Genomic DNA, 25,805 nt, shown 5'->3' on the forward strand with positions numbered 1-25,805 from the left:
TTGCAACCTTAGTGAGACAGCAGAGAATGATGGTTTTTATTTACAAAAAATACAAAGACTGTAACTTTTCCTGTTTCATTACAATAAGATTATTACTCTGCATGATGATATTATGAATTTTAGCATGACCAAAATGATTATAGCTTTTTATTTACCGGTACTAATTTTTGGAGAAATTGAACACCATTGTGAACTTGAGCTGGGCAAGAGAGGAAGAATAGGTTAGGTTTCATTTATCATTGGAATCCACTTCGATTTCATGACCAGTTTAGGCCTACAAATAATTTAAATACATTAAATTTTATGCTTCGAACAAACCTGATCTACAAATTCAGTTTGCCATTAGAAAACATTTCTTTTTCTCGAATTCACATCTCTGCTCGTTATGACGTCATACTGCATCACATAGCATACAGGAAAGTATGTGATCATTTTGCATCCAAAATACCGTACCACTGTTCTATTACATACTAGTGATATGTGCCTATTCCAGAACTCCACTGTTCCATTACATACTATAGTCATAACGTACATGTTACAAAATACCACTGTGCACCTGTGCAGTTAAATATGGTTATACTTTTTTGAGTTTTCAATCTACAGAGAGGACTGTATGAATGCCAATTGTTTCCTGGTAATCTGATAAGTTTTTCATATTGGATCAGTGCTTTTTTTTCTATTGTCATCTTATGGTGTTAATATTAGTGAGGAATCTCATAGAATCTATTGGGATTGTTTTGATTCCACCAGTAATGAGCCTGAGAGCTTGAAATGTGTGCTCCAGATTGTTTCTTCATGGACCAGAAGACGACGATAGGTTTTCCTGAAACCAGTGAGCTGGACGAGTATGAAGACATGATGGACAAGAACATCGTGATGAGCATAAGGGAGGTGTGTATTGTAATGTAATGGATTAAAGTGCAATAATTGAAATAAAATTAGTTATATTGTGACTTTTATTTCACACAACAATGTTACTTTTATTTACAACAATAATGGCTTTCTCATCATCATCATCATCATCATCATCATCCTTCACGAATTAGTCCTCTGTAGACCTGTTTCGGCCCCATCTAGCAGTCTTCTAAAAGGTCTTCCTGGTCGACGATGTCCTCTAGGTTTATATTGCATCATAATTTTTGGGATTCTTGAATTTTCCATTCTTCTTACATGATCTAGCCAATTGAATTTGTATTTGCTGATTTTTTCTTCTACTGACTCTACTTCTAATTGTTCTAAAATTTCTTCATTCCTTTTTCGGTCTAAAAGAGTATAATGGCTTTCTATATTTCTGAATTTAAACACTCCCGTCAACAATGGGTATTTCACTCCACACATCAACACAGTATTCGTTATTGCACTCCACAGACGGCAATGACAATTCACTTGGATTATTGAGAACAACAATGTACTGCTAATCACAACTAATGTTCACAAAGCACTATTTACAAAACAAAACTGTCAGTTCTCAGTTCGTTTGCCTTGGCTCATTCACTCAAGTTCACAGTATATCGAACCCAAGACTTCCAGAGATAGTCCACTGAACTTCGAACTCAAGACTTTCAGATGAAGTTCACAGCTCGACGAACCCAAGACTCCTGCATGCATTGCTTCCGCTTGGGCGCTGCTGCAGTTACTGAAGTTCACTCGCGTGTCGAACCCAAGACTGCTGATTCACAAACTGAACTTGCTGTCCAAACTGGCTTCATGCTCACTCATGGCTGCTTCACAAACTGCTCGCGCTTTTATTTTGCTAGTAAATCACACTTTCCAGAAACTACGATTTCGAGAACAATCTCGTTACAACAATCAGTTCGCGTGGTTTTCGAAACTTCCAGCTTCCCTCCTTTGCTTCGCACCACACCGCACATGCCCTTGCAATAGATGCGTGCGCAACTTCCTTTGCCGCGCCCAGCGACCACCGATCTCGCCCTCCTTCTGCTGGACGCGTGTTCGACGACAGGAAATAGCGAGAACATTCCAGTATGGTTGCCACAGTATTTAATCAGGGTAAAACAAAGTGAATTGAAGTAGATAAGCTTACAGATATATCAAATTTTATGAGGGCACAGTTTTTTTGTTAGATTGCATAGTTTTGATTAAACAGTTCAGAGCAAATTAAGATGAATTACTTCATGAAATATGTTAGTTTAGATGAATTTGGTTATATGAGATGAGATATATTTGGTTGGAGAAAATAGATCACAATAAGTTGAATTAATTTTGGATACAGATGCATAGTCCACTATAGTTACATAGATTTTATTGGAATGTTTCAGAAACATGATGGTTAATTTTGTCCAAAACTGTAGAATGGGATGAAACATTAGAGTGTTAGGGACAAGTTGGTGGAGTTGTGCAGGGCAGAGACTTTGTAGACAAGGTTCCCTTGTAATTCTGAAATAGAGAATGTACATTTCACTTGACATTGAACTTACAGTCTGTCGGAATTTCTGCTGCAGATTATTTCTTCATGGATCAGAGGAGAAACAGAAGAACAGAACGAGTATGAAGAAGCGAAGGACATGGACAAGAACATCAGCACCATAAGGGAGGTGTGTATTATGGTGTAGGCCTAATGAATTAAAATGCAATATATCTGAATGGAATAAATGAAATTCTATTGTATCAGTAGGGACCTGAATTTTTAACATCTATTTTCATCAAAATTAGCATCAATTTTTTCTCAAATTAACATTTACCTTTTCCAAATTAGCATTTATATTTTTCCAAAGGAAACTTTGTGCATTCTACCTTCCATTTTTCAAACGATAACATTGTGCACAATTCAGCACTTTCCTCCTTCAAATTACATCATCTGTCTGAAAGAACAGCACCATACTGTGATAAAACACGTTCACTGTCAGCATTGTTGATGCCCACAATACTTGCAAACAATATTCTGAAAATGCTTTATTCTCTGTTCTTAAAGTATTAAAACACTCTCACTACGTCACATTTTTCATTTTTCATCTGCTGTTCAATAAGCTTCTTAAATGAATTGCATGCACTTTGAACTTCTTGTTTTGGTATACTCCAAAATCCTGGAAAGATGTCAATATTTGATTCTTCAACATTGTTCAATAGAACTACATTCTTCGAGTAGAATGTTTTCACTATAGCCTCAAATTTCTTTCGGCCAAGGTCATTTTTCTTCAGAATTGACAGTTTATTCTTTGCTGACTGAGCAGCTTTGGAAAACACATCTCTATATCTAGCTTCATGCAAAGACACGTGTGCGTGCGTGCGTGCGTGTGTGTGTGTGTGTGCGTACATGTGCGCGTGTGTGTGTGTGAGTGTGTGTGTGTGTGTGTGTGTGTGTGTGTGTGTGTGTGAGTGTGTGCGTGTGTGTGTGTGTGTGTGTGTGTGTGTGTGTGTGGTGTGCACACGCAGGTGTGTGTGTTTATTTTTAATTCATTTCGCATGCTCCATTACCGAGTAATACTACATGTGATTAAGACACAAACATAAATCTTTACAATTCAACTTTCTTAAGTAAACTACACATCTTATACCAGTAAACTTTCACAGGTAACATACTGTTTATTTTTATTGCGTTATTTTACGACACTGTATCAACATCTAGGTTATTTAGCATCTGAATGAAATGAAGGTGATAATGCCGGTGAAATGAGTCTGGGGTCCAGCACCGAAAGTTACCCAGCATTTGCTCGTATTGGGTTGAGGGAAAACCCCAGAAAAAGCCTCAACCAGGTAACCGGGATTCGAACCCGGGCCACCTGGTTTCGCAGCCAGACGTGCTGACCGTTACTCCACAGGCATGGACTAACATATTGTTGCTTATATTTTAACATTATTATTCTGTCATTGGAATAAGCTTATAATTGTTTTCCTTGTGTTATATCCATGATAATTACAACTTAATTCTGATCATTTTGTTATTATCTATGTTAACAGTATCAGCATAATATTTACAATTATTTACAAATTCTCTATTCACACCCACACACTCACAAAATTGGTATTGGCATAAGCTACTTACATATTTACAATGCATCAAAGTCTATTGTTGCGACAAACTGTGTGAACAATTTTCCATATTTGTGAACTAGTTCTTTCTCACTTGGGGGCCATGAGCCACCATTTTGTCTTAGACCAGTCTTTAGTTTATCTCTTTGCAGTCGTATCTTTCTCTGTCTGTGTGTGTGTGTGCGTGCGTATGCGTTACCGGTTCTGTATGGTTGTGAAACTTGGACTCTTACTTTGAGAGAGGAACAGAGGTTAAGGGTGTTGGGATGTTCGTGAATAACGTGCTTCGGAAAATATTTGGGTCTAAAAGGGATGAATTTACAGGAGAATGGAGGAAGTTACACAACACAGAACTGCACGCATTGTATTCTTCACCTGACATAATTAGGAACATTAAATCCAGACTTTTGAGATGGGCAGGGCATGTAGCACGTATGGGCGAATCCAGAAATGCATATAGAATGTTAGTTGGGAGGCCAGAGGGAAAAGATCTGTGGGAAGGCCGAGACGTGAATGGGAAGATAATATTAAAATGAATTTGAGAGAGCTGGGATATGATGGTGGAGACTGGATTAATCTTGCTCAGGATAGGGACCGATGGTGGGCTTATGTGAGGGCGGCAATGAACCTCCGGGTTCCTTAGTAAGTAAGTAAGTAATAACCAAATAAGTACCGTAGTACTATAGAATAGACAAGACATCAAAATACAGAATCAATGCTTTTCCACATAACCTCAATGTCAATACAAGTGTCCCAACTGTTCTTGGTAGCCCTAAACGCCTTCTCCAGCATATTCACAGTGATCATTTCACATGAGGACTATGCTGTATGGTGTTATGAATATATTTTGCACTCTCTCATTGGATATAGGTGCCAGCCTGTGTGCTATGGATCCTGTGTTCATTAATTTCTTAAGCTGCTTTCCTGAACTTTTGTTTAAACATATCCCTAACCTCATATGTTTTACATGCAGAAACAAATTGCTATATACGCTCTTACAAAATCAACATCTTGGCATCTGTAAACAGGAATGAGATCAGTTAACATTTTTCCAAAAATTTCCTAGGACTTCATAATCACACTTTATTTGATTGTACAAAACAGATATTAGTTGAATTAATTTGGGATAGATATAGGATGTAGACATAAAGATCAAAATAGTTAGGTACATTTATTTAATTGGAATCTGTTTTAAACAAAATGTATGATGTGCAATTTTTTCTACACTCTAGAATAGGATAAAATATTAGAGTGCTAGGGAAAAATCTGTAGAATTGTGGAGGACAGATTTTGTGGGCTGTTTTCTTGCTTAACAATAAAATAAAGAATGTACATTTCACTTGACATTGAACTTATCTGTCGGAATTTCTGCTGCAGATTGTTTCTTCCTGGACCACCTGTTTCCCTGAAACCAATGAGGACAAGGAGTATGAAGAAGGGAAGGACTTCATCAAGAACATCATCGACATAAAGTTGGTATGTATTACAATGCAATATATTTGAATGGAAGAAATTAACTTATATTTGATTAGATGTTACAGTTCAGTGACTAGTGTGTTGTACTCATAATCCAGTGGATCTGGGTTTGTACCTCCGATTTATGACTTGCCATACACATGAAATGCTTGCTATTATATATCCAAACTGTGAATATATTAAAAACACAGAAAAGTTTTTTAAAGTTAATACAAAAAATTAAAAAAGACCTAAGTAACTTATTCTTCAAAAGAAAGAAAATTTATTAATGAAAGCCAACCCACTAAATATCATTCATACAGAACACAGTTTGGCCCTCATGGACGATTAAAAAAAGTTCTTAATAGAAAACTAGTTTTGTAGATTCTGGCTATGTAAACAATTGAGACAAGATACCCACATAAGGAGTGGTTACAAATTTATACAGTTGGATTCTTTTATTACATTCAAGAGGAGCAGAACTTAGAAGAACATGTCCTCTCTTTTCATTTTATCTTTCCGTAGGAGAATATACAAGAAATTTTGAAGGAGAAGTTACTGTTTACATATTTTTGCAGAGCCTCTTACTCAGATTAAATTAATTCCAAAATGTTCTGACATTATCAGATTCAAGGGCAGTCATTACAAGCTATAATTTTACTACACTCTATTAAAAGTACTAAAATTCAGGATTGTAAGAAAATGATCTATTACCTAAGTAAACTACAGGAAAAATTTAGTTTATAGTGGATTTCTCCCCATTGTGATATAAAGGGAAATAAAACAGTAGACATTTTGGTTAAAGAGCGCACTGAAGTTTTACAACCATATAATAATAGATTTACGCTTTATTCTGTAAAACAACTAACCAAAAGCAAATTCAGATATGCCGAAAAACAAGAAAATTCGGATGGAGCAAAAGATGAAACCTGGGAAATTTTATTGACTAACCCTGGGATAATCCTCCGAGAGCAACGTGACTCTGCTGTTGAGATGTTCAGGTGATAACAGGCCATAATTGTTCGGCAAGCCACCTGTACAGGATAGTAATTTCCCATACATGCTCCTACTGGAATCATAATCTCTATTACTGACCCCCGAGCTCTGTTTTATCTTCTAGTCTGCTGACAGTCGCAAAACAAATATAATTTTAAGTAATGTAGCTCATTTTTTTCTATGCCCACTGTTTTGATTCTGTACTTCTACACGTCTTTCTAAGCTAAACTCGGGATTCAGATCGGGCTCAGGTGATAACAATTGATTACCTCAGTGGAAAAACGGCAGATCCCAACCCGCCTTCAAAATGCATGTTTCACTAGAATTGTACACTGCTATGATCTAGTAACATGTTGAGAAACGAGTTGTTGTTTTGGGATATGTCGTTTGGCTGTAATCTGTATTCTCTGCTTCTGCAAAACTGCTTGCCGCGCTCTAGCCTAGTGGAAGATCGGCATATCCCAATCAGTCTCAGGATGGCGTCCGTAATGAGTGGAGTGGCTAAGTTGCTGCTGTGAAAGCTAGAAACCGATCACGAACTTCCCAGGATTGGGTAAAGAATAAACAAAAAATATGTAGAAATAGAGGGGAGGAATATATAAATGTATCGCACAAGCACGTGTTAAAAAGTGTAGGGTGAATTTGGTCTCGTGTTGTCGAATGCTCGAGTCGGTATGCCAATACAGTAGCCTTACCACCTAACAAAAAGACACGCTCTTTATGGAGTTCTACGATATGGGGGACTACAACACACAGAACACCTGCCTTTTTGGCCTTATTGAAAAATGTATGAAGAGGAAGGCTTATAAAAATACAGAGTGAATCCAGACTATTCGCAAAGAAACTGGACTTACAAGTACTGTGTTCCTATTAACAATCGGCGAGTTCCTGTATGCCAGAAAGCCCTGTTGTCAATATTTTGTGTGGGAACTGCGAACAGTACGAGGTACGCCTATTATTATTATTATTATTATTATTATTATTATTATTATTATTATTATTATTATTTAGTACTAATATTATTTATTATTATTATTATTATTATTATTAATATTATTATTATTATTATTATTATTATTATTATTATTATTATTATATGTGTTTCCTGTGTGAGTTTTACGCGGTTTCCCCGTTCTAGGTGAAAACATTAATACGACACCAACGTCTCCAAAGACGGCATGTCTCACACCTTCACATGATCAGCGAGTTAGGCATACAAGTCGGCCACACAAAATCAAAGATGAGGACAAAGAAGAGATCAGGAAACACTTAGGGTCATTTCCAAAGTACCAATCACATTAGAGCAGATCAAGAACCCCAAATAAGACGTACTTCTCAAGTGTCCACTCTGTTCAGGAAATGTTTAATTTGTATGAACGCCATTGTGTAAAGATGAACCTGAGATTATTGGACTCAGTTATACGTATGGCCATCAAGATGAGTGAATGAAATAAACACAAAAAGAAGGGGTCGACAAGCAAGCACAGTGATCACTTGCAACCTCAGGTACCCCAAGTGGCTACTGCATCAAGCTGTCCAAGTATGACAACCTAATGAAACTCTTACCACTGATTCCTCCTGTTTATCATGACTTTTACAGAAATTTTAAGACTGTAAATGACACAAGTACAGGTGAAAAAATCGAGTTTATTGATGATGAGATAGAGTTTGAATAGTCATATATACGCCTGTAATGCTATCTTCAAGTTTGAATAAATACTGATACACTATGTTTACATCTATGGCACTAACGATTTGCAGTCGTATTTGTACATCTGTCTTCTTTCCTATAAACCAGGTTTGATATATGTATGTCCTATACATCAGTAGTAATTTACAATAAACTGTAACTGCAATTATCTCACAATTGCTTTGAGTTGGGATCTGCCGTTTTTCCACTGAGGTACTCAATTAAGGTGATGTTGGGGTTCAAGTCTGGTTCAGATCGGGCCAAGCCTAAGAATTTCGGCCTGTGTAGGCTTCTACTAGGCATCGGCCCAACAAAAACTACACATAACACATTTGTTACTACCATTGCCGGTTCCATATCTTGTTATTACATAGCCTGTCAAGAAACATCAGTGTCATGATCTGTTTTGTTTCAGGTATCTGGAGACTGTTATGGATTGGGTGATGAATTCTCTATTGCAACTCATACAGAAGATAAGAATGGCTGTTCTTCATGCACACACCATCCTGTGTAGTGAAATGGCACTACAGGGAACGTGATGCAACTGTGGACCACACCCCCTGGCAGCAAACATGCAGGAACTGGTAAGTACGGAGACCAAGGTGGCTACTTTCATCCAAAGTTTATTGATAAAAACTGACATATGAAGAGAATTTTTCCAAAATAGACATTTCTTTTAGCAAAATATAATAATAATAATAATAATAATAATAATAATAATAATAATAATATATGATATGATATATGATATATATTTCTCAATATACTCGGTCCTGCTGACCCTTCACATTTCTGTATTCGGGCCAGTATTTCCTTACTTACATTATTTACAATTTTCACACAGCCGTGATGTGACCCTTGAAGTCTGTTCTTCATGTCCTTTTCACTTTCACTTAATATTCATTTCTTGTCCTATTCCTACATTCAACTTCATTCCCCTAACTAAATACTGCCGTCTTGTAAATAACATAATACATTTAACCTTATTTAATATAGAACACATAACACTCGTTGACTATTTCCCTAAAAATTTACCCTCTTATTAAATGCACTAAACACTTCTTATACTACACATTCATGCTCACAGCTTAGCACATTTGTTACACTTTATTTATAACAGTATTTGAACAAAACTATTATTCAGTAACCCTGAAAAAGTGTCGCAGTTCAATTTCATAACTTACACCTGCTATTATTTGAACCCACTAATACACCACTTTCTGAGATTATAAACAGTTTTTTCTTCTCTATTGTCCCCTCATTTCACATTCCTAGTACGATTTGCACTCTCAATGCTTCCCCTTCTATTCCCTGCACTTATTTCATTTCCCCGTTCACTACTCTCTTCTTTCGATGGTTCCGGATTCTTCTGCCTTCTAACTCCAAGGTCTCCAACTCTGTTGCTATTTGATGCTTTGCTAGTTTTCCCGACTTGGCCTTGGGATGACGTCATTCCTGCTCGTCTACTGGATGTTGCAGCCGCTGCCTTCGAGTTCATCGCCTGAATGGAATCTGATGATAATGCTGATTTTCTCCGACATCCTTCTATCGCAATCTCCTGTGTCACTGCCCTCTTGCCTTCCGCAACTTTACCTTTTCTATTCATTCCACTATTACTTACAATTTCTCTTACTCTCTCCTTTATCTCTATTCTTATTCTTTCATCAATGTTCTCATCATTTGACGATGCATTTAAGTTTTCTAAACAAAATTCGACATCGAATAACTCTCCATTAATTTTCAATTTATCTTTAACTAATTTAGTGTAATGTCCATTTTTTCTAGCTGCTTTCATAAATGGCACTAAGACACTCCTTCTACACTCACCTCGTATTCAAAATCTTCATCTATACTAATGCTCGAGTCTTTCAATGGTTTCTTACTATACATGATCTTCTCTTTAATCATCCTGTATGTATGTATGTGTATGTATTTATTCACACTGCAATGGGTATATACCCGGTGGCAGTGGTAACTAATTACACTCAATAATGACAATAATAAACTTATTAATTAAAAATACAATTAATAATAATACTAAACAACAGGGAATATACTAAATTAAATGAAACGATCACTTAAAATAACATTTGAAATATTCTAATTTGTATCTTAAAACTAAGATCGAACTAAAACCCACGAGTATATGTTCATATCTGCACAAGTACCTTTCAACATTACACTCATTTCGCTGTCAACTCACTCACTGCACTGGAACTACGACACATTTCACTGATTCTATCCTGATTTCACTAACACTTCAAAAACATTTCACTGTTCAAATTCTTTGCACTGCCACTATAAACTATAAAGCTTCACTGACAGGAACACGTTTCACTTACACAGCACACTTCACTGACACAACATAATTATTCACTGATACAACACTTCAATAACAAAATATCATTTACACCCTTTAAATACTGTGTATAATTACCGTCTATTAGTAAGGTCCTTAAGCCTATTTTTAAATGCATTTTTGGTTGTTGGTAAAGCCTTTAGTAAGTCTGCAGGTAAAGCATTCCAGTCCCTGATAGTACGATTGAGAAAAGAAAACTTTCCAGTGTCCGTCCTCTGTCTTCTTTCCCTCAATTTATATGAGTGTTCGTTCCTTGAAGAGTAATTTGGCGGCTGCAACCTATTTTTTATTTCTCTCCAGGCAGGCTCCCCTCTGTATGTTTTGAACAGTGCGCATAATCGAATTCGCGTTCTCCTGTCCGTGAGTGTGTCCCATTTTAATGGTGAATTTTTCCGACAACACTTAAGAGCCCGTTTTTGAATCTTTTCCAGTGTCTTAATATGTTCTAATCTGTAAGGATCCCAACATGCAGCACCATATTCCATTACTGGACGTACTAGTGATTTATATGCAATCTCTTTGGATTTATCAGAACCTTTTCTTAGTACCCTCATCATAAAGTGTAACGCTCTCCATGCTTTTCCCGCTGTGTCTGTAACGTGTTCCCCCCAGCTGAGATCGCTGCTAAATGTTATTCCAAGGTGTTTGCCAGTTTGACCAAGATGGGCCTATTTTCCCCATTACCCATTCTATACACTTCTTTCACTTCTCCATTTCCAGTGTCAATACCTAACCACTCCCAGCACACATTCACTATCACTTCATACGTGTCCCAAGACTGTTCTTGCACTTGCTCTTCAACACCAAAGAAGATCAGATCTTTTAGCAAAATATGAAAATATGACAAATATTTTAATGCTAAAATATCTTCTTTCCTAAACATTCGGTCCTGGTTTACTTCATTATTTACAAAATAAACCTTCAGAGATTAGTGGTTTTGCCTGTATTTAAAATGCTACCCAATAAAATACAATAAATCTGGTTAATTAAACAGTTTTTAGCTTCATCAAATATTTGAGTGCAACAACTAGATAACTCAATTTTTATAGTCAGTTCTAAGAGAGAGAAAAAAATAGTTCTTACATTGGCTGGACTGAACACTGGTTACAGTACAACATAAGTAAAGGCCCCTCCCACTTAGCAGAATCGAAGCAGGAACACCTAACAAATAGAATCATTTGGCTTGTAGAAATTGAATATAATTATATATACTTACTTACAAATGGCTTTTAAGGAACCCGAAGGTTCATTGCCGGCCTCACATAAGCCTGCCAGCGGTCCCTATCCTGTGCAAGATTAATCCAGTCTCTATCATCATACCCCACCTCCCTCAAATCCATTTTAATATTATCCTCCCATCTACGTCTCGGCCTCCCTAAAGGTCTTTTTCCCTCCGGTCTCCCAACTAACACTCTATATGAATTTCTGGATTCGCCCATACGTGCTACATGCCCTGCCCATCTCAAACGTCTGGATTTAATGTTCCTAATTATGTCAGGTGAAGAATACAATGCGTGCAGTTCTGTGTTGTGAAACTTTCTCCATTCTCCTGTAACTTCATCCCGCTTAGCCCCAAATATTTTCCTAAGCACCTTATTCTCAAACACCCTTAACCTATGTTCCTCTCTCAGAGTGAGAGTCCAAGTTTCACAACCATAAAGAACAACCGGTAATATAACTGTTTTATAAATTCTAACTTTCAGATTTTTTGACAACAGACTGGATGATAAAAGCTTCTCAACCGAATAATAACACGCATTTCCCATATTTATTCTGCGTTTAATTTCCTCCCGAGTGTCATTTATATTTGTTACTGTTGCTCCCAGATATTTGAATTTTTCCACCTCTTCGAAGGATAAATCTCCAATTTTTATATTTCCATTTCGTATAATATTCTGGTCACAAGACATAATCATATACTTTATCTTTTCGGGATTTACTTCCAAACCTATCGCTTTACTTGCTTCCAGTAAAATTCCCGTGTTTTCCCTAATCGTTTGTGGATTTTCTCCTAACATATTCACGTCATCCGCATAGACAAGAAGCTGATGTAACCCGTTCAATTCCAAACCCTGCCTGTTATCCTGAACTTTCCTAATGGCATATTCTAGAGATAATTATATATAAAAAAATAAAAACTGGCCAGTAGTGTAGGAGTAATGTTGTACACAGTGTACAAAGACAAATCACTTTCTTAGTATTATGATTGCAGAAAATATATACTTTATGAATATTTGGAAATTACTTTCTGAAGAATCACAATATTTTGCACTTCAAATACTCAAGCAATAGAAACAGAAATGGTAAAATACACAATGTGCTTTTCACCTAACATTGAACTGATATTGTTTCTAATTGTCCTGCAGGTCGTTTCCCCATGGGCAGAGGAGGATGTCAAGTTCTTCTGTGACCACCGAGCAGAATTGGTGTGAAGAAGTGAAGGACTTGGACATGGATGCTGTGGACTTAAGGTTCGAATGCATTAAAAAGTAATGAATTGGAATGCAAAATACATTTGAATAGTATAAATCAGATTATGTGCTTAAAATACGATGAAAGAGTGATGGAACGGAGAAAAATTCTCTCCAGCGCCAGGATTTGAACCCGGGTTTTCAGCTCTACGTGCTGATGCTTTATCCACTAAGCCACACCGTTCCATCACTCCTTCATCGTATGATGACGCAGAATATCTGCATGAAAATATCATATGTACTTCGGTACATTAAAATAATATATATGATACGCGTAAATCACTTCGTGATTTAAGACGGTGCTTATTCTGTCGGATCCCGGCCAACTAGTCACTCATAACGAGTGCACCTCAGCACATGTGTGGACTTCAGTCCTATGTTCATAGACATCTATGACGTAGTGCAGAGGGCGGCCACTAGAGGGAACCCAAGAGTTGGAACTTAATCAGAGACAATTCTGTCCGTCGCCGGGGTGGTATCCGGTGTGGCTTAGTGGATAAAGCATCAGCACGTAGAGCTGAAAACCCGGGTTCAAATCCCGGCGCTGGAGAGAATTTTTCTCCGTTCCATCACACTTTCATCGTATGATGACGCAGAATATCTGCATGAAAATATCATATGTACTTCGGTACATTAAAATAATATATATATGTGCTTAAAATATGTTTACTGTGTATACAGATTGATGTGGATATGTGAATAGATTAAATAGAATAAACAAATTAGGTAAATATTTATATTAGATAAATTTCCGTAAAATCTTAAATCATGATTGTAGTCGTGGCCAGTTTAAACAACGTCTGTTAGTGACGTCACAGACCATTAAAAATGTCGCGTTTCTTCATCAGTTAATATTTTGTTAACTGAAGGATTGTTTAAGTCGTGTTGATCATGGTGGATTGCAAGAATCTAGGAGGCCTTGACAATACTGCAATCTGAATGCAGTCTCTTTGCGTTAGTGTTTTATTTTGCATCGTTTTCCAGCGAATTCTGTCAAAAAACCTTGTAAGTTTCAAATCACATTCTATTGCAAACATTCTTTAAAAATGTTCCCTCACTGCAGACTCAGAGTATCGTGTGACAGTACCCCTCATTAATAGATTTGTATTATATACTGAAAAATCCTAGAACGAGACGTGAAGCTCTACATGTACGCGGATGATATGGCGCTAGCCTCCCCGTGTTGCGAAGTGCTACAAGACAACTTCTATCGACTTGCAGAATGGGCAGATGAGAACGATCTCACACTCAATGAGGACAAAACAGTGTACATGATCTTCAGAAGAGGAGGCAGGCCTGCCGAAAAGGACAAGATCATGCTGGCTAAAGTCAACAGCTTCAAATACCTCGGCGTCACACTTCAGACAAAGGGCAACTCCTTCAACCGACACGTCACGGACCGGGCAACCCTAGCAGTCAGAGCCATGCACGATGTGAAGGACATAACGAAGATGTCAATGGAAGCAGCACTTAAACTCTTCCATGTCAAGATACGGCCTACAGATCATCTGGGATCATCTAGACCCCGGCAGCCTTAGACTACTAGAAAAAGTGAAATCGACATACCTGAAAAAGGCAGCAGGCCTATCAAAATTTGCGCCCTCACGTACAGTCTATGAACTGACAAGGGAGCCTTTCTTCATAGAAGAGCTCCGACTAAAAATGGATCTGCCAACTACACGGACCTATAACCTAGTCTTGAACGAACTCCAGCAGAAGAGAGAAGCCATCTGGCCGACTTTTATGCCACAGACGCCATGATTTTCGACGACTGGAAACGGCCGAATTACGAGCTGCGACATGTGATGACCTGGCTCGCAGTACATGGCTTTCATCACAAACTATGTGAAACGAAGGCTTTCCACGACCCAGGACCTGGATGCGTGTGTGAGCGATGCGGCAAGTTGTGTGAAAGGTATCATGTGCTGAAGTGTAAAAACAGAGGACAGGCCTTAAGGTATATGTATACCCACAAAACGCAAAAAATGATGAAAAATTAGAATTTTCAAAATATAACTATTTTAATAGAGAATTTTCTCTCCTTTAATTTGATATAAGAATTTTCGATTTATGCATTATGGTTTTTCAGATAAGTACCATTTTCCAAAATGCTGCGTCATCAGCCACGGTCACTTACTTTTGGAGTGCATTACTTTTGGAGTGATCTTCGTAGCAGTCAATCCCCTCGTCCAGCATTGCTTATAAAATAAACTTCTTTCTAGTCCCGAAATAGATGCATAGATATATGGGCATGATCATTAGATTGAAAAAACTTTTTTACATAGTGAAGTAATTTATAATCTTTTACTGTTAGTCATAAAACTGTAAATTTGTGTGTCAATGATGTTGTACGTCATTTTAATAAGAGTCCAAAAGTAGAAATTACAATTCTGAGGAGGATGGGCATAAACCCTGGGACAAACACCTTTGCAGGATTTGTTGCATCAATGGAAAATAAGGACAAAAATGCAAAAAAAAAAAAAAAAAAAAAAAAAATCAACACCTGAAGTTAAAACAAGGCGGAGGTATTTGAGAGGCAGAAAGAAACTGAAACTGGACCGACATGAAGCTGCTTAAAGGGTGACATATGATGATGGAGTCTTCTAGGCTCTGAAAATTTGTGGCTCATTTCCTGTAAATAGTAATTTTAGAATATTTAATTCTTTCAAACATGATATCTCAGCCAAATATGGTGATACCAAGAAGATATTGGTGTCATTTTGAAGCATGAAATGTCCCCCAGTACCTGACAATCAGTAAAATCACATTAATGTAGTTAATAATTATCTATGGATTTTTTACATGATTTATGCAACATAAAATATTATTGTAAGTTACATATATGGTAATATTTAATTAATGTAAATAAAAAAAAAAATAGCTCTATGTCAGGCACTAAAGAATAGTTTTAGCTATAAAACAGTTAAAAAACTGTGGCTCTATCTTAAAAACTGCATGAGCTATCATGTTTCAAGTTGCATGTCAAAATTATAAACAAAATAATTTTTAAAAACAATTTAGACATAATTTCAAGGGATCTGTTCACTTCATTCTTTTTCTGATACCATTCTAAATTGTATAACAATTTTACAGAGCAAAATTATCCAAAACAAAATTTTTTGTATTTAAAGGTGTACATATACCTTAACAGGCTTCTGTACAGGCTGAATACCATTAACATGCACATTGTGCGATATTCATCTTATTATTATTATTATATACTGAAAATTAGCCTTTTGGTGGGTTTCGACAATTCACTCAAAGTGACATTTCACACAGTTAAATTCGCCCATGGCAGTTCAACCGAGGTAATTTCAATACTATTCATGCAATAATTACGTTCTCACTCAAGAATACCAAGCTGCCCTATCTATAACAACAGTTATGTTCATCATGTCTGCAATGCAAAATTTTCACATGTAGATTGACATTTATAGTGACAGCTATTTCACCATGAAGATTTTAATTGAAAAGCACAGAGAATTTAATATTCAAACGCACTTAGCTTTTATTGATTTCATAAAAGCTTTTGATAGAGTTGATAGAAATAAACTTTTAGAGATTTTACGCTATGATAATGTGCCAAACCAAATCATTCTCTCCATTTATAATTTATATCAACAAAATGAAATTGCCATAAGAACTGAACGCGGAACTACTAGCTGGACTTCCATCAACCAAAGTGTTAGACAAGGGTGCGGTCTTTCCCCTCTGTTGTTTATTATATATATGAACCATATTTTATACATTTGGAGGCAAAGTCATCATGCTGGATTTCAAATTAATCGAAACACAGTTCTCGATACACTAATGTTTGCCGACAGTCAGGTTATTATCGCTCAAACAGAGGATGCTTTACAAAGAGCCATTTATAATTTGCAAATAACCGCCTCAGATTTCAATATGGAAATCTCAAAAGAGAAAACAAAAGTCATGGCATTTTCGGGAGAGAACCCAATTCCAAATAAGATCATGATAAATAATACTTTAATTGAACGTGTTAATTCATTTAACTATTTAGGTTATAACCTCTCTTACATCACTGATGAAGATATGTCAAACAAAATACCTAAATTTATAACAATCACTGGCATAATAAACACCGTCTTCAAATCATCCCATGTTCAGAAACATACAAGGCTAAAGGTATATAAAACACTAGCTTGATCGGTCCTCACTTACGGTAGCGAGGCATGGACAATCAGAAAAGCTGACGACAGCTGAAATGAGGTTCATGCGACGAACAGCGGGATGCTCTTTGCTGGAACACCGTAAAAATGTGGGCATATTGCAGGAACTAAAAATGGATCCTATAGTTAATTTTGTTCAACAATATTGAATTCAGTAGAAAGGATGGATCGCACTAGATGGCCTAAACAGATTCTTACTTATGTACAAAGAGGAAATGGGACCTGTAGGGTCTAATACGTGAAGGATATGATTGACATTTATAGTTCTTTAAAAAATGGAAGAACTTGGAGAAATAAAATTGCAGGTTAGAAAAATGGATACATTTTGGACCACGAAGGGCACATGTAAAGTTTACATTCAAGAAATAACCAGCGAACAAGGACACAAAGGAGGGTCCTTTATGTTTATTTCATTATTTTCAATAATTGTGTGTGTCAAAGGAAACCGATTATGCACAGTATGCTGTCATGAAAAAGCATAATGCTTGTAAAATGAAAGTCCTGAAAGCGGCTGGCCAAAATCAACCACCATTTCGAGAAGAAGTTGAAGCTTTGTGCTGATGTTTGCGGCTGAAGCAAGCGGCACAGAACATACCAAGTACTGAACCTTCGCAAATATTGCAAACTGAGCTGATTATAAGACCTATTAATAAAAGGTGGCGGAAACTTTCCTCTGAATCCAAAGTATATATCGTCAGTTTCTTGGTAAAAGTGACCAAGTCCAAAATGCAAAATTGTTGGGAAAAGGGATTTAAAGGTTTAATGATCCATCCAAAAATAACTGTACTTCTTTTGGTGTTAGTAGTAAGTTATTTTGAAGATGAATGTGCTATATTATTAGTTTTTAATATAAAATTATCTCTTAAATTTTCATAAAGCTTGGAAGCCTTCAATGTGACTTGGTCACTTTTACCAAGAAACCGACTATATGTGATCTTCGGGCAATACAGCAAGACTACCATGTGACAAAAAGTGAACAGATTTCATTGCATTACATAATAATAATAACGGAAGTGCGCACAATGTGCAGGATAATATATTATTTTAGCTTTCACTGCTGCAGAACTTGGTCAGTGAAACTAATCGGTTTTTACACTCCATCACATGGTATCTTCCACATAGTTCGTCACACAGTAAACACATGCACTCTTCGTTCGGGTCGTGAAAGCTGGTGTTGCGGCATACTTTGAAGTGGAAGCCGTGGGTCGCGAATCTGGTCACCGGATGTCTCTGTAGGTAGTTGGCCTCCTTCCAGTCCTCTCTGGCCATGGCGTCCGTGACGTAGAACTCCTCCCATATTTCTGCTTTCTTACGTTTGTGTTCGAGGACGGTGCTCTCGTATGCTGACGTTGATGGCAGTAGGAATTGCAGCCGTAGGTCTTCTAGTAACATAGGTTCTCTGGTTAGCTCATAGACGATTCTGGATGGTGCAAATCTGGACAGGCCAAGTACCCGTTTCAGATATGTCGCTTTCACTTTCTCGAGGTCCTTCAGGTTACTTTTAGTGAGGTATTGCCAGACAATTTCGAGGCCATATGTGGTGATAGGCACTAATTTAACCGTGAAGATTTTCATCGCCGTTTCCGAGATCCTGATTAGGTACTGAATGTCGTTCATGGCGATCATTGCCCTTGCCACTCTGTCTTTGATGTGGGCTGTGTATGCCGATCCATTTTGTTGCAGGGTTATCCCCAGGTATTTAAAAGTCAGTGGCTCGCCCTCCAGGTACAGCACGTCTGCTGCCGCTTGTTTTCCCCCTCTTTTGAACGTCATTGCCACTGTTTTTGTCCTGTTTAGGGTGAGGTCATTTCCTCTGGCCCATTCTACCAATCTGTCGAGTGCTCCTTGCAGCGTATTTCGTGATGTGGATGCCATGACCATATCATCTGCATACAGATAAGTCGTCAGTCCTTCTGCTTTCGTTGTCTCTACTACGTCGTGTGTCGCTATGTTGAACAACAGGGGACTGAGCGGATCCCCCTGAACTCCTGGGGCCTGTTTCTCAAAAATACTAGTTTAGTAGTTCACCAGTTAGTAGTTACCAGAGTATATTTCACCAGCTCTAGTAGATTCTGTTTCTCAAACTATTTTACCAGTCTAGTAACTTGTGACAATTTTTCACTTGTCACGTGATCTGTTTCACTAGTCAGCTGATTGAGTTCATTTGTTTATAGCCATTGGTAGGTATTGTTATTTGAGGTTAGAAGGCTAAGTTGTTTGTGTTTTGGTTTTGATTTCTCTTTTCGGTTGAAATTCCATCAATTGAAAGCAAATTAACTATACTCAATATGATTAATGAATCAAAGGATTATTATTCGGTGCTTTTTCAAGCATGTTAACAAAAAATGATGAAGTAAACGAATGGACAAAAAGTGTTGTAATGTGTGGGGCTATGGAACTGATACCTCAGAACAAAGATTATGCATACGTTAGGGACACTTACTGGCCCAACATTAAGAAAGCAATTTTGATAAGTACCAATTCAAGTTCACAGTATCGTAATATGAACCTATGATGTAGCTAGTGGGTCTATTGCCGACATGAATGCCACTTATGACTTGAAAAATTCGCTATTTTTTTTTTCAGTTTTATATTTGATCTATTCTTAAATTATTGTCGTTTTATATTTAATTTGTAGGCTAAAATTGACAATGCCAGAAGAACTGGCAGTGGAGGAGGAAAGCCAGTAAAAATTACTGCAGTTAATGAATTGGTATTATATTATTAGGAAAAAATTCTGCAAGTGTTGTTGGTCTAGGACAGAAAGACTAGACAGCATTGGAAAATAATCAACATCCTGATTTGTAGAGAAATTTGTATTTGAAGCTTTGCTGATAATGCAAGACTTCTATTTTTTTGTCTTGTTATGGCAGGTCCCACTATATTTAACAACTTTTCAAGCTTTTCAGTACTTTACCTAAACCGTTCATTATATTTAAACAATGCTCCCGTAAAGGAATAATAATTGTTCTTTCTCGATATAGTTTTAGCTCTTCTCACAACTTCTTCATCACTTCATTTGGAATCACCAAACCAGATATTAAAAGAAAATACTACAATATTTTGTTTTAACTGAGAAAGGTTGTCACTGGTAACTGATAATGTAGAAATCATCAGTCTTTAGAGTCTTGTAGGAATATTCCTGGTGAATACTAGTGTAATCAACTAGATTAGCATTTTGAGAAACAGAATCACTTCTGAACTGGTGAAATCGACCAATGTTACTAGTCTATGAACTGGTAACTACTACTTTACCCTTGTAGTTTCTAGAAACACAGACTTGTACAATAAACTAATATTACTAGTGTACAGACTAGTATTACTAGTCCATGAGTTTTGAGAAACAGGTCCCTGTTGTGTGGTCGATCGGTGTTGACACTGTTATTGTGTCGTCGATCCGAATACTATTCTCCATCAAGATGTCCCTTACAGTCTGGCTATGGGGTTTCTCCTTCCTATCAGGTTCTCTAATTTGGCTATGAGTTTTGTTCTATTGATTGTGTCGAATGCTTTTTGTGTCGTCCACAAACACCGTGTAGAGTTTCCCCTTCGGGTGGTGGAGCACTTCTTTTATATTTTCTTGGAGGCATTCCACGGCTTGGATTGTGGAGCAATTCTTTCTGAAGCCAAATTGTTCTACTGGTATATGATGGTCTACTAGTGCTATTATTTTTTCTACGACGAGTTTCGATTACATAATAACTATGAAAATGTTTCGTGACCTGTACATTTTTCAGAGCATCAAATAGAAGTCAGTGCTCTCACTTGAATTTTTCCCCTTTCAGCACGTCTTGCTTGATGGCTCAAACTATACATCTTTTGTTGACGATAGAACAATGTATGAAGTTCTGAAATGCATGTACTATTAGGATCTTGAGTGTTATAAAAAGTGATGAGATTATAGTTCATGTACATACTAGGTTCAAAAAGTTCCCGGAATTTGCTAGTATCATAGAAGCAACGTACCTTAAACACTATTCTACAGCATTCCCTTCAAAATAGTTGCCTTCCGCAACAACACACTTTTGCCAACGCGTGTAGAGTTCCTGGAAGCCATTTTGTGAAACCCGTCTTAGTGCTTTCGTCGCGTTTGCGATAACCTCTTCAGCATTGAATCTCCGTCCTTTCAGATGACTTTTCAGACGGGGAAACAGAAAGTAATCAGGTGGTAAGAGGTTAGGAGAGTATGGTGGGTGATCCAAGGCAGTTATGTTGTGCCTGGCAAGAAAATTCTTTACAATAATTGCGCGATGAGCAGGTGCATTGTCATGCATAAGGAACCAGTTGTTTTCTACCCACTTTTCTGGACGTTTCCTTCTCACTGCATCCCGGAGGCGACGGAGGATTTCTACGTACAATTCTTTCATTACAGTACGATCTTCTGGAATGAACTCATGGTGGATGAGACCCTGAGAGTCGAAGAAAACTTCCAACATAACTTTGCCTTTGGAAGTGTCCCTAGGAAATTTTTGCTTCCGAGGAGATGTTTTCGATTTCCACTCAGATGACTGTCGTTTAGGGACTGGGTCGTACAAGTAGCACCAAGTTTCATCACCAGCAATAATTTTGTTTAAGAAATCACCATCTTCATCAGCCATACTGATCATGTCCCCAGCAAGAGTCATTCTTGTTTCTTTCTGTCTTGCCGACAACATTTTCGGAACTAACTTCTGAGACACGTAATGCATGTTGAGATGCTTGTGAAGAACATTGTGTACACTTCCGACTGATATTCCGACCTCTGCTGCTATCTCTTTTATGGTTTTACGTCGGTCGTCCCTCACAACATTACGCACACGCTGAACGATTGCTTCATTTGTTGCAGTTGTTGGTCGGCCGCTGCGTACGTCATCTTTGATGCTATCGCGGCCACCAGAAAAGCGTTTATGCCAGGCATGCACTTGAGTTTTTTTCATTGCTGCTTCGCCATATGCTTCTTCCAACAATCTTAATGTCTCTGCAGGAGTTTTGTGTAACAAAACACAGAACTTGATGTTTGTACGTTGCTCTGTGGACATAATTACAAAATGCGACGAACAAACAAAACACTATGATAAACAATTGCCTACAACTCAAAACCAACAATCGCCATTATCAACAAACTTTAAGGAAATGACATCAAGAATGTTACCAACAAAACAAATGTATAATATCCCTTGTTATATATTAAGGGTATATGTACGTGAACAACCACAAATATTACCAGAAAATGCAGGCTCTAAATTTCTAAAATTTTATAAGAAAATGAACTCACAATTTGACAAAAATTACAAGATACCACAACAAGATTTATTAGAGCTTAAATATCTGATAAAAGTATGAAAGAGGTTACTAATAATATTTTTCAAACCAATTTTATCAAAGTATGAAAAAAAAAATCTGCAGTTACATAATTTGGTAACCATAACATTGTTATGGTCTCTCTGACATCTTTAATATTTTTCCTGCCTGTAATAAACACTTACTTCTGAAAAGTAGACTACTCTCAGACATGTAGAGTTGTTTATTTTAATACAATTAATTTTTTATTTGTCCTATATAAAATATATTAAAATTTACATAATGTTTTTTGACCTTATTTTTATATTTTCAAAGAAATGGACATTATTGTAGTCTACCATTTCCATAAATTCATGTTAAATCAGTGTACAAAATTTCAGAGTTCTGTCTCTAATGGTTGTAGAGTTATGAAATAATATGTGTGAAAATTTTCAAATTTTGAAAATTTAATTTAAAGTAAAAAGGGTATTCTTAAAAATATTGTTAGTAACCTTTTTTATACTTTTATCAGATATTTAAGTTCTAACAAGTCTTGTTGTGGTGCCTTGTAATTTTTGTCGAATTGTGAGTTCATTTCCTTATAAAATTTTAGAAATTTAGAGCCTGCATTTCCTGATAATAATTGTGGTCGTTCACGTACATATACCCTTAATACGAAAAATGGTAGTAAAATTCCGGGAACTTTTTGAACCCATTAGAATATCTTTGTAACATGAATTGTGGTATAAGAGTAGTGTTTGGAAGTGAATATGTGTGTCTTTATGTTCTTTGCTTTTCTTTCCTTTTCCTCCTTTCCTAAAGGGACCCCTTTTCGTTTGAAAAATTTTTCCCGTCAAAAAATATAGAATATATACATTATATACACCTTCTATAATGGCTGCTGGCAGTGGATTTGCAGACAAGTGGTGAGTGAATGACTTCATTTATTTTCTAAGTGCAGCTTATATAGACTACAATAGAGAACTCTGGTGGACGATCAGATCATCCTGAATTTTTTCTAAGTCCTTATATTCAAGAAGTCCATTTATTTCTGAACTTATGCTATACTCGAGAACTTGGATAGTACTGATTTATTCCTACGCTAGAGTGCATTCTCGAAGCTTAAGGCCCACTTACTTAGAAGGGAACCGTCCCAACCGGGCCGCGGCTATTTGAATAAAAAAAAATATAGAAGCTAATTTTTGTATGATAAACAGCGTGGTAATAGTCCAGGCGTGCAGAACCTTAAGTAGGGGAAATATGACGTCAGCCTCACTCCACTTCTACTGGGGATGATCCACTTCTGCCTAGAGTTGTTTACATTGTCTGCCCTTGAAAAGCTGCACCAGTGACAGCATGTAATTTTCAAAAAGGATTGTAATAAATTCATTGTATTTATAATGCGTTATCTCGTTTCAAGATTTACAATTATGCTGGATTTCCTGTCGGTAGTTTCTTTGAGATTTCTTTGCACCTAACCTGCTTTAGATTTTCAAAAACTTTCCTCCTATCATCGCCTACGGAAACATAAATTTATAGCATTTAAGTAATGAACTTTGAAAGTCACTATTCATTTCAATTCAAAATGAACACAATGAGTGACGTCCTTAATTTAACAGTATATAAATAAATAATCAATATACATTTCATAATAATTAACTTATCCGAAAGTTTGTGCATTCCATAATTCTTAATATGGGCTCTGTTGAAATGTGGTTTAATATTGAAATGACGAGTAGAAATAAATTGGATGGGACACAGTAAACAAGCAATTCTTCCGTCTTCAACAACAAAATAATCATATTCCCATTTCCTTCGGAAGTAGTATTCCTTCACGGGTTTAGATTTTGCTACGTTCCAGTTCTCTTTAACTGCAGTACGCGTATTGTGTATTTATTTATTTATATATTTTATTTATTTATTTATATATTTATTTGTTTATATATCTATTTATTTGGCTGGAGTGCGTTACAATGTTGGATGACAGCATTGACATCCGGTCATATAGCTATCACTCACTTATCAACATACAATTTATTTATCGTCCTATTACTAGTAAGACCAGTTAAGACCAGTAATACAAGTTTTGTAAAAACAGGAATTAAAACTTTATTAATGCACGAAAAATCATAATAAATTCTTCAAATAAAATAATTGGTTTGTTGCCTACATGCAACATTTCGGACTTACTTCATTTTAGTAGAATACAGATCACGGAAAGACAAGTCGGGGACTGTACTTAACTTATTTTACACAAAAAGTGGACTTAATCGGCTTTACTAGTGATAGAACGATATATACATAGGTAGACCTTATATTATATGCACACACACATTTTAAAATTTATTTTACATGCCTTTTAATTAATTTATTTCCCTCGTTCATTTTTCTCTTACTTTCTAAAGGATTTTATTATCTGTTCATTTGTAATTCTTGATAGCGTATTGTATACCTGCCGCTGCGAGAATGAATGTTGAAGCAGCCGAGCTTAACTAGAACGCCATGACCGCTGTGGTAGAAGAGGTAGATGGGGTAAGAAGGGGTAGTAAAGCAGTCACTCTCAGGACCTACAGTTCTGCAGGTCTGTAATAGTCGCTTATGTCGCTTTTTTGTTATTGACGATATATAAAATCCTGAGCTGAACGTCACCGGCTATGGTGGGTGCCTCTCTGCACTGAAAATACGGAATCCACGAGCACTGTTGTATGTTGATTGGATCCATGGTTAGACAGTCCGTGCTGTGTCTGTATTATGTGAGTTATGTTGTGTTTCTTTCATAAGGAGCGGACAATTTTTGTGTTTACATTTTGTTTACTACAAAATCAGGCTCTTCGTCTAATCACTGGAACAGTTAAATCCACACCTGTTGATGCCATGCTTGCCTTAACACGGATCCCATCAATAACAACAAAAATAGAAGAACAAGCACTGCTCCAACATGAGAAAATGTTACGACTGCCAAACTCTAAATGGACAGAAAAGAACCTCCCTTCTTCAATCCTTAAAACTCTAGTAGTTTCCTAGAAAAGGTAACACAGATTAAATCCAAATTGAACATTCCTAACACCAGAGAAAATTTACTCATAAGAGAAAGTCCATTGGAATTATTGCAACCTACCTTCAGTTTGGAATTTACAGAGGAAATAAGTAAATCAGACACACCAAAAGAAATACAAAAACTTCTAACACTGGAAACGATCAATACTAGATACCCTACAGAAGAATGGCTATACATATATACTGATGGATCCACCACAGAAAACCTTACTGGAGCTGGAGTTACATGTACACATTTTTCCTTTTATCATTCTGTTGGCAGAGACACAACAAATTATGATGGTGAAATAGAGGCTATACACATTGCTCTCCGACAATTATTAAATCTTCCCTTAAAT

At 36.7% G+C, this 25,805-nt stretch overlaps 1 protein-coding gene across 1 annotated transcript in view; it reads left to right on the forward strand.

The window, feature by feature from the left end:
* The first annotated feature begins 643 nt into the window (after window positions 1-643).
* LOC138695238 (uncharacterized) overlaps window positions 644-25,805 on the forward strand; it is a 38,418-nt gene continuing 13,256 nt past the window's right edge. Inside the window, exons 1-5 of the mRNA XM_069819691.1 lie at window positions 644-891; window positions 2,463-2,555; window positions 5,368-5,466; window positions 8,547-8,715; window positions 12,857-12,961. Of these exons, the coding sequence (XP_069675792.1) occupies window positions 772-891; window positions 2,463-2,555; window positions 5,368-5,466; window positions 8,547-8,645 (411 nt within the window). The 5' untranslated portion in view covers window positions 644-771 and the 3' untranslated portion in view covers window positions 8,646-8,715; window positions 12,857-12,961. The remainder of the gene's footprint in view (window positions 892-2,462; window positions 2,556-5,367; window positions 5,467-8,546; window positions 8,716-12,856; window positions 12,962-25,805) is intronic.

Source organism: Periplaneta americana, chromosome 2 (genome assembly GCF_040183065.1).
Source record: "Periplaneta americana isolate PAMFEO1 chromosome 2, P.americana_PAMFEO1_priV1, whole genome shotgun sequence".
Lineage (NCBI taxonomy): Eukaryota > Metazoa > Arthropoda > Insecta > Blattodea > Blattidae > Periplaneta > Periplaneta americana.